The sequence below is a fragment of the Penicillium solitum genome (assembly GCF_028829755.1).
Source record: "Penicillium solitum strain IBT 25940 chromosome Unknown utg000009l_segment0_segment0, whole genome shotgun sequence".
NCBI lineage: Eukaryota > Fungi > Ascomycota > Eurotiomycetes > Eurotiales > Aspergillaceae > Penicillium > Penicillium solitum.
In genome coordinates, this window is record NW_027072128.1 from 2,883,643 (window position 1) to 2,899,151 (window position 15,509).

The 15,509-nt window shown below is 49.4% G+C and overlaps 7 protein-coding genes across 7 annotated transcripts; 2 read left to right on the top strand and 5 right to left on the bottom strand.

Moving 5' to 3' along the window:
* Positions 1–114: 114 nt before the first annotated feature.
* On the bottom strand, positions 115–1,075 carry N7455_012170 (LYR motif-containing protein; the record flags this gene model as incomplete). Its single annotated transcript, XM_040957307.2, has 3 exons — positions 115–744; positions 809–969; positions 1,027–1,075. 3 exons carry the CDS (start codon positions 1,073–1,075, stop codon positions 115–117), a joined length of 840 nt encoding a protein of 279 aa, XP_040812329.2.
* A 1,087-nt stretch (positions 1,076–2,162) lies between these two features.
* On the bottom strand, positions 2,163–2,821 carry N7455_012171 (E2 ubiquitin-conjugating protein MMS2; the record flags this gene model as incomplete). The annotated part of the gene is made up of 5 exons (XM_040957359.1): positions 2,163–2,223; positions 2,277–2,356; positions 2,413–2,538; positions 2,599–2,678; positions 2,749–2,821. The coding sequence occupies 5 exons, from the start codon at positions 2,819–2,821 to the stop codon at positions 2,163–2,165; spliced, it is 420 nt and encodes a 139-aa protein (XP_040812220.1).
* A 391-nt stretch (positions 2,822–3,212) lies between these two features.
* N7455_012172 (uncharacterized protein) lies at positions 3,213–8,549 on the top strand (the record flags this gene model as incomplete). Its single annotated transcript, XM_040957335.2, has 4 exons — positions 3,213–3,290; positions 3,348–3,414; positions 3,470–3,643; positions 3,694–8,549. 4 exons carry the CDS (start codon positions 3,213–3,215, stop codon positions 8,547–8,549), a joined length of 5,175 nt encoding a protein of 1,724 aa, XP_040812278.2.
* A 419-nt stretch (positions 8,550–8,968) lies between these two features.
* Positions 8,969–9,223, bottom strand: N7455_012173 (Vacuolar protein sorting-associated protein 26; the record flags this gene model as incomplete). The annotated part of the gene is made up of 1 exon (XM_065606826.1): positions 8,969–9,223. The coding sequence occupies one exon, from the start codon at positions 9,221–9,223 to the stop codon at positions 8,969–8,971; it is 255 nt and encodes an 84-aa protein (XP_065459992.1).
* Positions 9,224–9,891: 668 nt separating this feature from the next.
* N7455_012174 (vacuolar protein sorting-associated protein 26) lies at positions 9,892–10,989 on the bottom strand (the record flags this gene model as incomplete). The annotated part of the gene is made up of 2 exons (XM_040957328.2): positions 10,421–10,989; positions 9,892–10,334 (listed from the first exon to the last, which is right to left on the bottom strand). The coding sequence occupies exons 1-2, from the start codon at positions 10,638–10,640 to the stop codon at positions 9,892–9,894; spliced, it is 663 nt and encodes a 220-aa protein (XP_040812191.2). The 5' UTR covers positions 10,641–10,989.
* Positions 10,990–12,259: 1,270 nt separating this feature from the next.
* N7455_012175 (gluconokinase) lies at positions 12,260–13,076 on the top strand (the record flags this gene model as incomplete). Its single annotated transcript, XM_040957363.2, has 2 exons — positions 12,260–12,493; positions 12,624–13,076. 2 exons carry the CDS (start codon positions 12,260–12,262, stop codon positions 13,074–13,076), a joined length of 687 nt encoding a protein of 228 aa, XP_040812260.1.
* A 532-nt stretch (positions 13,077–13,608) lies between these two features.
* N7455_012176 (uncharacterized protein) lies at positions 13,609–15,230 on the bottom strand (the record flags this gene model as incomplete). The annotated part of the gene is made up of 4 exons (XM_040957305.2): positions 13,609–14,706; positions 14,777–14,848; positions 14,903–15,006; positions 15,062–15,230. 4 exons carry the CDS (start codon positions 15,228–15,230, stop codon positions 13,609–13,611), a joined length of 1,443 nt encoding a protein of 480 aa, XP_040812252.2.
* Positions 15,231–15,509: the final 279 nt, after the last annotated feature.

Genomic DNA, 15,509 nt, shown 5'->3' on the forward strand with positions numbered 1-15,509 from the left:
GTAATGCGGCTACATTGACCCGAGCTATAACGGTACATCCGTCTGCCCGAAGAGCCAGGGGAATGTACTTTGTGATGGCAACGACGTTTGCGCAGCAAGACGGACCACTTGGTTTCATTGCTTTGGCTGTTTTTGGTTAGCTTCTTCTTCCGCCAAAGCCTTTTCAGCTAGAACGATCTTCCACATGTTATCTGCAAGCTCTTTCGAATGCATATCGAAGTGTGCGATTTTCGCATTGACATCGACAATGGCATTTGCGGGATGCTCAGACCAAGTGGATGGTTCCTTAGCCTCGGTGACGCGATCCCACTCCTCTTCGTCCTTAGCGAAAAGAAGTTCTATTTTCAGCCGGTCTCGACGTTCGATCCAGTTCCAACGACGCCCAAGTTTTTTTCGTATGACGCTGCTAACATTTCTCGGCTGCGGCTTTTTATAGCGCAGGAACGGAAGTCCGCGTGCATTGACAAGTACAGGGACATTGCGCTTCTTGTTACCCAACGGCCGGGGTCTGTTTAGGATCGAGGTGGCATTCGGATGTCGCTGATTTGTTTCCTCTTGGAAGCGAATTGACTTTTCTTTTCGGGCTTTCTTGGGCGTAAGTGGTTTGGCAGGCGGCGCTACTGGCCGAATTTTCCTTTGCATCGCAGCATATTTATCTTTCTGTGATCTGGCTTGGGATATGAGAGTCGTAATCCGGTCTGCATCATGCTGGTTGGTATGAGACGAGGAGAGGAGATCTAGAGCCTGTCATACGGCGACAAAATATCAACACATAAGCTCAGCCTGGAGGAAGATTCGACGCGCATACCTCGTAGCCTGCCTTCAAGGCATTTGCTGTTTGTGATGGGCTTTGTAATTTTTTATATTTTCGAAAATTCTGTCGAACGAGGGGTTTAGCTTCACCCAGCCACGGAGTGTCTGCAGTTGAAGGACGGCATTGTCGGAGAAGTGCTCGATAAAGTGCCAAACCTGTCATAGACAGATTGTCAGCTGAAAGGACTAAAAATGTAGGGAATCATCTCTCACAAGCAAAGCGATGAGCCCCGTTATGTTTCGGCACCAGCACTTTATGCATTCTGCCGTGTTGAATAGTTATACCAATAATGAAGCCAAAGCCAAACAACTATATGTCTTATCTTGTTTCTACCTGCAGGGGCGCACACCGCCCATTTACCGCCTACTGTAAATGGATTAGCGTATGGCATTATATTTATCCGTTAGGAATCCCAATCCGGTTAGTGGACGCATATGAGTCACGTGACCATATTTACTTATATATACCCACCCGCGCCCCCAGATCTTCCTCTTCTTTTCTTTCTTCTTCAGCTCTCTTTGCCTATTGGCTTAGATCAAGTGTAGTATCTGTTCTTTTCAGTTTAATCTCTGAAAGTTTCCGTCCAGGAAACACTTTGATTATTCCTATTTTTGGATCCCGCGACTTGGCCCCTGTGCTTGCGCATGCCTTGTTGCACAGTGTCATTGGGCTTACACTACACCCGATCGACGCGAACTCCTTTTTCATCAACTGTTCGGCTTGTCCGGGCGCTTGGAGAAGAAGCTCTGTAAATTTAGATAATCTCTATTGGTTAGCATTGCTGTGACTACTTGCGTCGTGCTATCCCTTTCCACTTCTGGTTCTCTTTCCCCTGCTGCGTTTAATCTGGGACATGCTCTGGTCCTCACTGACTGCCTCACTGGATGGCTTTTGAAACCTTTTACAGCTGTGACTCTTTGACCCAACCCCATCAGTGTGTCCCCTTGGCCTCTTGACTTGTCCCTACATTTGGTGTCAATCTCATGACCCTCTGGTTGCTTCATGATGGAGAGCTAGAATTTACGCCCATAAATGCAATCATTGGCTGAGTGAATCATTCTACGGAGTACGTCATCACTCATAAAAGAATATAATTTGATTTTGTTATTGGTAAACAGGCGCCTGCCGCAATGCCCAGTTCCACGAAACAAAAAACTTTAGAGATGGATACCTAATGTAGGGATGGAAATTGAAAGTTGAGGCCCAAAAGAACCCCTGCCGATGCTTTCATGCAGAGACTGTACACGCTCTAGGGTCATAGAAAAAGAGAAGGAAGCCAGGAAATTTAAATGAAGCCGACCCTGATACTCCGAGATCCGCCTGCGCTGAGTGGGTCACATATGCTGGACTAGAAAGTCGAGCCCTCCGGGGGCTGCGGCAGCTTCTTATGCTGGGGCAAAGCCATGTACCTGGATAGAGTGTTAACCTCAACCATCGATCTTGTGCCATTCTTTGTGCTCACCTTCTCAACTCAATTAGAACTGTCTCCATGGTGTTGTCTCGTTTCCACTGCGCAAGGGTTGGAAGCTTTGTCGGATCGACCTGTAGTATAATCACTCAGTAATGGCTTTGTGTTTTCGTACCCAGTCTCCTCATACCTTGCCAGAGCTGGAATCAACACATGGAATGTTCACTCGAGAGACGAATTGAATGGTAGGCGGGTTATCGGGGTAGTCAGGTCCGCAGTGAATGTTCACACTGTATATCCGGTTCTCATGAACGCTCTGAAAGAGGGCAGATTAGCGACAGTTTCGTGGTGGCGTGGAGTAGAGTCAGAAACTAACGTGAGGCGGGCCGAGAATGGTTCCATTCCAGTTGCTCATCATCATATCCTCCCCATCAGCAAGTCCGTATGAGCAGGCATCTAGAAATAAGACACATACGTCAGTGATCTAAGATCGGACATTGTCGGAGATCGTAGGAGTCGATCGTACCTGCACTCAGACCCTTCTCGCCCTTCTCGAGCTCCTCCAGGAGTCGAAAGTTTCTTGGGACCTTAGCAGCCATGTTGGGCACCGAGTAGTGGTTTCAAAGGCTGGAAATATCACGACAAGTGTGAATAGATACCGAAGAGGGATGTTGCGACGAGAGGGGCAATGCGCTAGGCGGTCAAGTTAGAGCGCAGTCACGTGCGATACGGCTTATCGATGGCTTGGCACCTGTTGGAGATGCCACGCCTTGTTGATCCCATCGTGGAATCGTTGTAATAGCAGAATCGCTGTCATTGTTCTCTTGCTGCTCACATGAACTCGGCATCAAAGCTCCAATCTTGCAACTAGTCTGGTGTGGAAACACCGATCCATTCATCTGCGCTCGAGAACCCCCGTACTGTTGACACCGGGACCTCGGGCATTAGCCTGTGCTGGCCATGCTTTGAGACAACAAACCTATATCAGAGATGTCCTCCCAATTCTTGCAGACGGAGATCGCCAATTTGATTCATGAATCTCGAAGGAAAAACTCCGATTTGCGAAATGTTAGTTATCACTCTCTAGGCATCATCGGCCATGGCACACTAACGATGAATTGACAGGCCGCCGAACAATCGTTGAATGAGCTCAAAGCACTGCCCTCAACTTCAGAGTCTCAGATAGCAGCAGGTAATTTCTCACATGGCAACCTTTTGTCAGTTCCCAGCCGCTAAATTGCCATTAGACCTTGTTCGCAAACCGAATTTCGTCGAGCCATTCATCATTGCATGTCATACTCGGCATGCAAAGCTTGCCGGTATTGGTGTTATCTGTTTACAGAGACTAATTGCATCTCGTTCATTACCCTCGAGTCGTTTGAAAGATGTCCTCGCAGGCCTGAAGGAGACAACGAGCTTGAGTAAATGACCAAACAAATCAACATGTTTAAATTGCGCTAACACTTGCTAGGCCTTGATATCCAGCTGAAAATTCTACAATCTCTGCCTTCGCTTTTGCAGTTTTATTCCAATGAATTGAGCGGGGAGCTTCTTGCGAACACCTTGGAAATATGCGCCACGTTACAGGCAAGCAAGACAATTGCAGTCTCTAGTACTGCCGCAGCTACTCTCCAGCAGCTGGTGGTATCTACATTTGAAAGAGTTTCGAACGAAGACAATCTTCCCAATGATGCCAAAATCACCACAACAATCAAAGTCGATGGTCAGTCGCTTAACATCGGCTACTTCGCCTATGATGCACTCCAAGTATTGGATGATCTCTGTCGTCTGATCGATGGTGAACCACTACAATTTCTGCGAACACGAACCCTATCCCCGACTTTTGTGCTCGAACTTATTGAGAGTATTCTTCTGAACAGCGGCCGTCTTTTTGTGGCACATCCCGAACTTTCGCAAGTGCTGCGCGTTCGTTTGTTACCACTAGCCGTCCGTTGTCTATCTGAGAGGTATTCGTTCGCTCAAACTGTCCGAGTCGCTCGAATTCTTCTCATTCTTCTGAAGCGTTATATGTCTCTGTTGACTACAGAATGCGAGATGGCACTGAGTCTGATAACCCATCTTGTTGAACCGGATGGGACAGCTCCTTGGAAGCGATTACTTTGCATGGAAGTTTTCAGGGGGCTATACTCGGAGCCGGGTGCTGTGCGGCTGATCTATACTTTGTATGACGGCGAGGAAGGCAGAAAGAACATCCTCCGCGACCACATGGCTGCGCTTGTTCGGCTAGCTTCAGAGAAGCCTGCTTTGATTGGCGTCAGCAATCAATCAACAGTACCTTCTCGGGCGGAGCACTCAAGATCCACCACAGAGGATCAAATAACCCTCGAAACAGGTGGTGTTGCTGGTGTCATTGGGTCAACTGTTCCTCCAAGTGAAACCAAGGTGCCTGGGATCAGCACTCAGTGGAGTGTTGTTCGTACGCCATTTATCGATCTCCTCGACAAGACAGATCCGCCCACACCGCCGGACACTTACATTTACAGCCTTGTTCTTAATTGTATTAGCAGCTTTGCTGAAGGGCTGGCGAAATTCATTCTTCCATTGACGGTCCCGGATCTAAAGCAAAGACGCAAGAATCGACTTATGAGCCCCGTTCAAGGACCGGACTCCGCCAGATCTTCTCAAGATTTCACAGCAGAACCTACCCGAGTGCAGTCTACCTCGTCGAAAAAGTCACATGTTCCCATCAATCCTCTGGACCTGCAGTCTCATGTACAGTACTCCGCCATCAAGACTTGTGCGGGGATAATAGAGAACTGCTGGCCCGCTGTCCTAGCAGCTTGCTCCACCTTTTTGCGCGCATCCTTAGATGATGAGTATTATCACAATCTTGTTCGAGCATTCCAAAAGTTAGCTCATGTGGCGGGTCTCTTAAGATTGGCTGTTCCCCGAGATGCTTTCTTGACAACTCTTGGAAAAGCTGCCACGCCCGTGAGTGCGGGTGGTGCCAAGTCACATAATGTATCTTCTACTGGCTCCCAGCAAAGTGACATGGCCCAAAAGAAACGGAGAAGTGCGGATCTGTCAAATCCCAGTCCTTTATCAATGGAGTCTGCAGGAACAACTGCCGGGGAAGGGCCTCCGGTGTCTTTAAGCACAAGGAACCTACTTTGCATGCGGGCTTTGCTCAACCTCGGAATTGCTTTGGGGCCGACATTGGATCAGCCGGCCTGGTCCATTCTTTTTGAAACACTTCAATATACTGGACTAGTGATTGGCATGTCCTCAAGCGCAATGGTCAAATCGGCCAGCGGGGCTGGGGAGATTCCAGTCACCCCAGGAAACGATGTGCCAACTGCTAATCTTGGAACTGAGGTGATTGCGGTTCAGGCGGCTTCTAACAAAATGCTCGAAAGCACCAGCGATTTCCCAAGTGCATCTTTCGAGGAAATACTACTTGCCTTGTTGAATCTGTCAACATTTACGGAGCAGCGTCGCAACCAGGGTGATGCCCAGGAAGTATCAGAAATGCCTCGAACGCCACAATCCTCCCAAGCAGGTGGACGCTTGCACCAAGGTTCCCGACGCGTATCGCATACCGTCGGAAAATCAAGAATGCAAGACGAGGAACTCAAATTTGTACTGGAGAAAGGAAACGAACTCGCCAAGGCAAACCTTGGGAGACTGTCTTCGCTTGAAGAAGACGACAGCAAAGCATGGGAGCTATTGACGCAAAGTCTCATCTCGGCTTCCGCAAATACTACCGTCAGTCCGAATCTTCGCCTGCAGGCAAACGCAATTTTGAATTCACTCGTCTTCTCGACAATGAAACAAAGGGAAGAAGACGACGAGAAAGTCTACAATCAAGTACAGACGAGAAATTTGCAGACATTGAAAGCCCAGGTCGCCTCGCTCTATGCATCGGACATGCACACCTCCAAGTCTTTACCGATAACCGTCATTGAAATCCACGAACAGACGTTGGAAGTGTTAAATAACATCCTGGAACAGTATGCAGAAACTCTCGTGGACGGATGGCACCTCATATTTGATTTGATATCTGGTGTTTTCCAATTTTCCCCAGATCTTGGGGCTGACGATCGGCCTTCCACTCTGATAGAGCGCAGATCATCAGCTCTTCCAGCAGGCCCTCGTTTGGTACGTGCTGCGTATAAGTCTCTGCATCTTGTTGCATCCGATTTCCTCTCTCTCCTGCCAGCGCCTTGTCTCTTGAGCTTGGTGAATGCCTTCTCTAGCTTTACGTCTCAAATCCAAGATTTCAATATCTCCCTCACCACTACCTCGTTTTTCTGGAACGTTTCCGACTTTCTCCAGGGTCAGATTGAGCAGATCTCCCTTGACCATGTTGATGCATCTGTCAGCGAAGAAGAGCTAGCTAAATTGGCTCATGACGAAGACCCTTCTGTTTCTCGGAACTCGTTGTGGCTGTTGCTGTTGCTTCGCATCGTTGATATCACGACAGATAGTCGACCTGAGATTCGAAATAGCGCAGTCCATACGCTTTTGCGCATCTTTGACGCCTACGGGCAGCAGCTCTCACCCAAAGCTTGGCGTCTGTGTCTAAACATGGTCCTCTTTAAGATGGCCGAGGGAGTTGAGACCCCTCTCCTCCAAGCCAAGAACAATCGGAGCAATGCAAAATCTGATGACTTCAAGGCGTGGGTGGATACGACAGTGGTGATGATCAAGGGTTTGTCAAATCTGATCACGAATTTCTTCGAGACCCTGGTGCAGGATGAGAAGTTCGATCAATCCTGGAAGCGACTTTTGAAGTACTTGCAGAGTCTGATTGACTTACGTATTTTGGAATTCAGCGAAGCAACATTTTCTAGCCTCTCGGCAATTCTCCTCCGGGTGCAAAATGGAGATGAACTTAGCAACGATGCCCTTGAATGTGCGTGGCTTCTTTGGGCAAACGGACACCCCGCTGGCGATGAGAAGACGCTCGACTTGGACCAACCTAACCAGGATGCTGCTTTGGCCTATCTACATGCATTCCAGCAGGTCTACCGCCTTTACAAAGACCAGCTGACCACGAAACACATCGAAAAGGTCCTCCATCATCTCAGCTTGCTTGTGTGGAACTCGGTCTCCCCGCGTTACTCTCCAGATGTCGACCGACCCTCGGCCCTGCAAGCCCTAGTCATTGATTGTATCAAGACGCTCTGCCTGGAGAAAGAGGACTCCCAGCCGGATATTCTCTTGTGTCTTGCCGAACTATCTGATTCAGCACTATCAAAATGGAGCCCCGACAGCGACACTCGAAGACCAGCGTTTGTGGCTTTCTCGAAACGCACAATCGATCTTGTTAGCTGGTACATTGCCGAGTTCGGCATCAAGCAAGACGTCTTCACGAACGGTGCTCTTGCGAAATCCCTCGAACACCTCAGTACTCTAATTATGCAAAAGTACACATGGCAAGGGAAGGACCGCGAGCCATTCCTCTGGCAAAAGGCCACAACAGTATCCCTGAATGTTCTCCAAGTTGCAGTCCCGTATGTGGAAAAGCAATACACAAAGACAAACGAGTCCGAAACATCCCAGTTCTGGCAACGCATCGTCGACATCACAAATGGAATAGTTTCCGCCCACGGCTTCCAATCCCAACAACTCCCCAACGCCCGGATCACCGCAGACGAAACATTCGACACAAAAGCCTTCACGCGCCTGAAGACTCTCATCCTCCCATCCCTCGGAGCAGCATCAATCCCAGACGCCGTCCGCCGCGACTTCGCCCGCGCTCTCTTCCGCTCCTCCTTCATTTACGCCCCCCTCCGCTTCGACCTACCAACCACCGGTCTCGAAGACACGCCCCTACAGGACTTCTACACCGTACGTCCCGGCCGCACCTTCAACCCACCGCCAACCCTGCGCCCGGGAATAGCCTACGTCCTCCTAGACACGCTCTTCGAGCTCGCCGCACACTCGCAACCCAAGACCGAGACAAAAGCAGACGTCCCGTCTCCGCAGACCCTACTAGCACGCTCGATCTCGCCCTACCTCCTCCTGCGCTGCGCTGTCTCGCTCAAGTCTTACATCGCTGACCAGCCGTTGCGCGGCTTGATGCCTCAGCCTACGCCCGCCCGTAAGGCACTGCTCCATCTGCTGCTCCGCATGGTCGAGCTGAAGAGTGAGCCGTCGTCTATCCCAGACCCGCCTTCGCTGAAGACCGTCTCGGTTGTTGAGGGTGAGGATGCGGAGGAGCATCACTACCGGAAACATCTTGAGTGGATTTATCCGTTGGTTGTGCGCGCTGTGCAGGTTGCTGGTAAAGAGCGTGATGATGGACAGATTCTCCAGGCGCTGGGGAAGGTGTTGCAGGAAATTGGTCGGTTTGAGTATTAGAGCTAAGGCTTGGTTGTGGATGAAGTATGACCCCCGGGGCCGGCTGCGTGTGTATTATGTACTATGGCGATCAATGCATTGTTTTACTTTATGTTTGTACTCTGGACTCAGTATTCTCCCGGACTAAGAGATCGGAAAGGAAGACATTCTACAATTTGAACCTAGGATGGGGGTTGATTTAAAATGAGGCTTGGCACGAATGTACGTTGTAGGCAGAGTAAAGTATACTACAGAAGTGATATCGTGACATAGCCGTGAGACAGGACCAACGGACACAAAAGGAATAGTGAGTACTAGAGAAGTAGAGGAATAGGGGAAATCGAGATCGGAGACAAGAGGCGGGTATAGAAGAACAGATCCGCAGGTACCAAGAAGCTGTAAGAAAGACGCGAGCGATAATGAGAATAGAATAAGATAGTCTATGCTGCAGGCGCGGGAACAGGCTGCGGCTCCTGCCGAAGCGGCGCAGTTACTTCTCTGCCGGGACCAGCGGTAGCAGAGCCGGGTGGAAGAGCGGGCTGCTGGCGCTGTTGCTCGAGGAGCATCTGCTGCTGGATCTGCTGTTGCTGGGCGATCTGGGCGTTCGGGGCGATCTCGGGGGCTTGGCGGTAGAGCGCAATTTCGGATTGTTTGAAGTAGCGGCGGGCATCTGTTATTTGGTTAGTTTGAGACATTGAGATTGTAGGCCAATGATGTATCAGGATGGGAAGAGTGTATGGTAAATTGTATCGGTGGAGTTGCCAGAGCCAGAAGAGGTTTAGCGTGGGGGTTGTCGGGAATTGGGGGGCCTCGGATGCAAATCGGCAACACATGATGCAACGCGGGCCGACTTGAATGGGGTAACTTCAATTGCCGACGGCTATTGTATGCATCTTGTCCGTCTCTGCACCCCGCATTACGGGGTGCGCCATTGATTGTGATTTGGAGATTGCCAAGGATGGGGAAAGAAACAGAGACAGAATGGGGTAATTGGAGCGTACCTTCATCAATCAGTACGAGACTGAGATAGTACCTTGTCGAGTACTTCTTGTTAACGTCGCGGAATGTCGGCGTCAAGTCAAATCCACCAAGGAACAGACGGATTGGAATGGTTTCACCTATGGAAAGTCAGCTATGCTCAAGGTTACCCCAAGCTTGCCAATCCTGGCGAGTATCATTGAGACCGAGGGTTGGTGCCCGTGGCGGGTCTAAACTCTTCGAAGTGTTCACTAACCTCTCGATGGCGAACCGTCCATAATCTGCACTCAAGTCAGCATTCTTATGCTCTGCATTCCATACCCCAATATCACATCAAGTGTTCGATATACCACATACCTCAAAGCGCACCAAAGTCTCACTCTCGTTATATTGATTGGGGGGATCCCGTTGTCTCCCGCCGAATGATAGACAATTCCATATGCTTGATCTTGAGCCGCACGAGCAAGAAATAGATGCGGCCAACAATCACATCCTTGAGATGATACTTGGATTTGGAGTATTCAAATTCGATATGCAGACAGTCCTCGATACCGACGTCCATCTTGATGGGGCTGTTATTCTCAGGTGGCATGCGGTACGAGTACACCCACAAGTCCTTCTCCCGAATGACATCCGCCATGCGCCGCGAGACAGTCACCCGGACAAAGTAGCGCAGCTTGACGTTGATACCATTGTAAGACTCGTATTGCTTTTCGACGTTCTTGAAATTGAAGGGGAAGGTCTGCGGGTGGAGCAGCTCGCCGGGGGCGGCGAGCTCCTGGACCAGGGAAAGGAATTCATAATGGTTGCCTCGGTCGTAGAACATCTCTGTATTCCGAAATAGTAAGGTGTTAGCGGCCAATCTGCGATGGCGAAACCCAGCTGGGAGAGGCTGGGTGGAAGGTCCAACGTACCAATCGTGCCAATAAATTGGACCTTGATCCCCGTATGTTCCAGTCGCTTGCCATCCTTCGGTCTGATGGTCACAGCACCCTTGACGGACTCGCCATCCATGTACAGAGGGACCCGCTCGCGGCGGCCCTTGTCGAGCTTGACGTCTACGGTCTGGCGCTCATCGAGGTCTTCGAGGACCACGTCGATGTCGACCGGTGTGGAGAAGAAGAGGGAAGCCATCGTGGAGGTAATTGAGGCTGCAGCTATCGAGGCCCGAACCAATAAGTCGGAGCTTTGATGATCTGGAGCTGACGCGGTGGCCTGGAGATGGCTTATGTAATACCGCCTCCCCGCCCCGCCCCCATGAACTGATAGGCATGTTTTTGTATAGAAAATGGGTGATTGCAGTCTATGATTGGAATCAATGACTACATGCGATATTTGATATTCGTTTCATTTCTAGCTCCACTTGACCTCCTCCAATGTTAGTTCTGGAACTCACATGAAAGGTACTAATACCATTGATCTACAACTACCCGTTGGACTCCGGGCTCTGGACTCTGGACTCCATGGGCTCTTCAGACATGTCAGATCCACTGACAGGTGCCTCAACATTTCCCACCGATTGGATCTGAAGCCTGTCTATGCTGTCCTCCAAAGGTCCAAATACAAATTAGCCACACGGATCAAGGCCCAGCACACCCTCTAAACTACACCGGATAAACACGAGATCGGATATGTCGGAATCCGCTTCCCGCCACAGTCAGGTGCCCTCGTGACCATGAAGAAAACCAGCGGAAAATCAATTCTCTAGTACAAGCAATGATCCGATACGTTTACCCCGCGGGAAGTTCCTTTCTTCCCCGGATTTAAGGGGGAAAATACGGCCTGGTCATGCTTACCAGGCACACCCGGGTATAGTCGGTGTGACTGTAGAGAATCACCATGCATATTCATTCCCTGCTCATGTTTTCGTGTCCTTTCAAAGTTGTGTCCTATCGGATGAGACTGTATTTCCCGTAATGTTTACCCCCACCCCCCTGTGTTTCACGGGATGAGTATCGGCAATCCGTGTACGGAGTACGGAGTACAATCTTTCGATAATCGGGGTGGATCTGCGAAGTTTCTAGAGTGTGGGGGGCCGCCTTTCGGTGTCGAGAGTGTTGTTCGGCACGGGACAGGTGAGAGATAAAAGAAGGGAATGACGCAGATATTAGTGGGATAAATCCCAAATTTCAGTCTAAGTCAAGGTGGAATGGGGGAAAATGGGGGAAAAATGACTTGGATTGGAACTGGCGGTGTCTTTCTTGTCTTTCTTGTCTTTCTAGCGTGGGGGTGAGTTACCGTACCAAATACCGTGACATCATGGATGTGTATTTCCTGGAGGTAATATGTGGTATTTTATGGGATGTGTATATATATTTGATTGGGAGTTAATATGTTAATATGTTAATATGTCAAAGTATACAAGAATAGTTATATATATATAACCTTATATAAATCTGAACCTGGACGGCTATTCATCGGGTATAGACCAAATAGGGTGAAGATATCCAAATTAGCCTAACTCCCCCTAACTAACCCCCCTAATTCCCCCAATCCCCCCATAGAACCAATAACCGTACGAAATGTCCGTCTCCCCCCACTCGGCTTCTGGAATCTTTTACCCGACCCACTGTGATACAATATAAGTACTTAGAAGAGGAATCTCGCGCTTTTGGATTTCTGAACTTTTATTCAATAAATCTCACTTATAGAACACTTCCCGTGTATCACTACAGCGTCATAATCTCCACCCTGACCCAAATTATTACCCTCCCAAACCCAACATCCAACATCCAACCCTTTTTTCCTACATAATGCTTTCCGCAGGGGAACGACCCCAGCCTCCCCACGCTTCCATAGTAGATTCCACTGTGAGCAAGGCGCGCATCATGCCGGACCTCACCAACGGAACCAACGGAGTAACATCCTCCAAACCCGCACAAATGCAACATATCTGGGTCGTGACCGGTCCAGCAGGGTGCGGAAAGAGCACCGTCGGTAACGTCCTACGCACCGAGCTAGGTGTACCATTCCTAGAAGGCGACGACGTAAGTATACCCCTATACACTACATACATCACACTGCACACCTTCCAACCATCCAATTGCACCCAAACCCAACAACACCCGGACACCTGCCCCCAAAATATACACAAGTAACTAACAAAAACCCTCCCAGTACCACCCAGCAGCAAACAAAGACAAAATGGGCCAAGGCATCCCACTCACAGACGAAGACCGCTGGGACTGGCTGATCTCCCTTCGCCAAGCCGCAATCGACGCACTCTCCCCCTCAGAAGCCAACAACTTCCACCCACCCGCCGGCGTGGTAGTAGCCTGCTCCGCGCTGAAGCAGAAGTACCGGGATGTGATGCGCGTTGCCGCGTACGGCTCGTCCTCGGTGCAGATCCACTTCGTCTACCTCAAGCTCGGTGAGGAGGTGTTGATGCAGCGTGTCACACAGCGTGAATCGCACTACATGAAGAGTGGCATGGTGCACTCGCAGCTTGCGGCGCTTGAAGAGCCCAAGGGCGAGTGGGATGTTATTACTATCAGTGTCGAGGGGACGATGGAGGAGGTGCAGCGCAATGTTATTGATGCTGTTGTTGAGAAGCTCGCTGAGTATAAGTGATTCTGTTTTATTTTTTTTTTCTCCCGCATCTTTCTGTGAATTGATCGGGGTGAGTTCACTGGGATTGTTGGTGATGTCTCATTGCCATGCGAAAATGGGTATGATCTATGCATGGAGGATTTAGCATTTTGTTTTTTTTGTTTGTTGTTTTTTGTGGTTCCTCCCAATGGTGTTTGGTGTTTTGGCCGGCTTGGCTATGTCACCGGTCTGTTTTAGATCTGGAGTTCTTGAAGCTCGCATCGAGAGCTTCTGTTTCGTGCTGTTTTGATATATCTACTGTCCGGTTTGGCAGACTTCGTGATATCCTTTGTTTTGTGGATATTTATATCAATTGACTTGTCTATATCTTTTTCATCTTTTCATCTTTTTCATTTTCTCTATACTCTGCACTAAGACGCTCAATCTACAATATATCGGAGCTAGCAAACTAGACCAACCAAGTACGTATGCAGTGTCTTGAGATGTACCCACAATTTGTTATTTAGATATAACTAAGTACTTTATTTATCAAGAGGTGACCTAGTTATCTAATTCACCTAAGATTTAGAAGCATGAGCTCGGGTGACTCAACTAGGTCCTTAACCCTGTTGCCCATCCTCGCCATTGTCGCACCATCAATAACACGGTGGTCCGCGCTCCAACTAAAGTTAACCATATCCCCGCGTGTAACCTGTCCGTCCTCATCAAAGACTGGCACAGCTCTAGACCTACCCACGCCAAGAATAGCCACCTCTGTCGGCACAATCACCGGAGCCACATATGTACCTCCAATATTGCCAATATTCGACACAGTGATAGTGCCACCACTGAGATCAGCGGGCGTCAACTTGCCGGCGTTACCAAGGGCACTTAGCCGCGCGATCTCAGCGGCAATGTCGAAGATCGATCGGCTGGCGACGTCCTTGATGTTCGGGACAATCAGACCATTCGGCGTATCCATAGCAATTCCGATATTGTGCTTGGCGCGCATGACTAGCTTCGGCTTTGTGGGGTCTGTGGTATCGACTTTCGAGTTGAGGATTGGGAACTCGGTCAGAGCTTGTGAAACGGCCTTGACGACGAAGGGAAGGAAGGTGATTTTGGTAGGATCGCGTTTGTCGCTGGCGAGTTTCTTGCGGATGGCCGTGATGTCGTTGACTTTGAGTTCGTCGGCGTAGAGGAAGTGTGGCGTGTTCAGGGATTTGGTCATTATCTTGAACATTTGTGATTGGATCGGGGTCAGGTTGACAATTGACTCTGCTTGCCGTGTGTCTGGTGACACGGAAACGGGGCCAGGCACTGATGTTGGAACTGGAGAATCTCTCGCTGCTACAAATTTTAGGACATCTTCTTTCATCACACGCCCGTCTTTGCCGGTTCCGTTGATTTCGAGGATGTTCACGCCGTGGCTCTTCAGTAGCCCGCGCACGGCGGGTACTGCAAGGGATGCATGCTTTGTCTTGGGTGTCTCCGGAATTTGGATAGGAGGAGGGGTTATTAGAGAAGACTCGGCTTCTTGAGTTGCAGATGTGATCTCAGAGGCTGAGGTAGGTTCAGAAGCTGGGATAGGTTCAGACGCCGATGCCCTTGATTCGTGCGGCGGGTTATCGTCGGGATATTTTCCATCTGCAACTTCGATGTCACAGAGTGCCTACCAAAGCTTGTTAGTATGGTCATTGCAGTGTGAATGTCAGATGGGCAAGAGGGAAGGTAGTACACACCCTTCCCGTAGGCACTGTATCATCTGTCTCGAAATGTAGTTTCTTGATAACACCCTCGTATCTCGAAGTAATCTGGGTTCGTTAGCCATTAACCCAGAACATGGGAACAAAGGAGGTAAAATTCACATCGTCGACAGCTTTATCCGACTGGTATTGACACAGAGGCTTCCATTCCTCAATATGAGCCCCTTCCTCCACGTACCATTGAATGATCTGGACCTCGGTGATACCTAGTAATTGTAAGTGAACAATTAAAGAATGAGGTGGTAATTGGATAGAAATTACCCTCGCCGACATCCTTTAGAACTTGTGACTTGATCCCCCATAGTAAAGAGCTGGCATGGAATCTCCGGGACAAGAGCGGAGGTAGGGTGGAGCGAATGCGGAGGCGATTCTGGGGTAGACAAGGCCTGAAGTTGCGGGCAGTGAGTCCCCCGCTGCGGCTGAAACTCATGGTAGAAAGATCAGGGTGGTAGAGACAAATTCAAAAGATGTTTTTTTGAAATTCTTGAAGAGAAAAGGAGCATTGTGTCTATTTTATTTGGCACTCGAGCATCGACTGTTCTGCCCGCACGCCGATGCTAACCGATGCTACCCACGTGATCTCCCCGCATCTATGCAAGTATGGGGGAGGGGAACTATGGCCCTGACGTTATATTTTCATTTCTTTGTTTTCTTTTTCTATCGATTGGCAATTGTTGCTGCTTGGTTCTATTGAAAAATGTCAATTGGG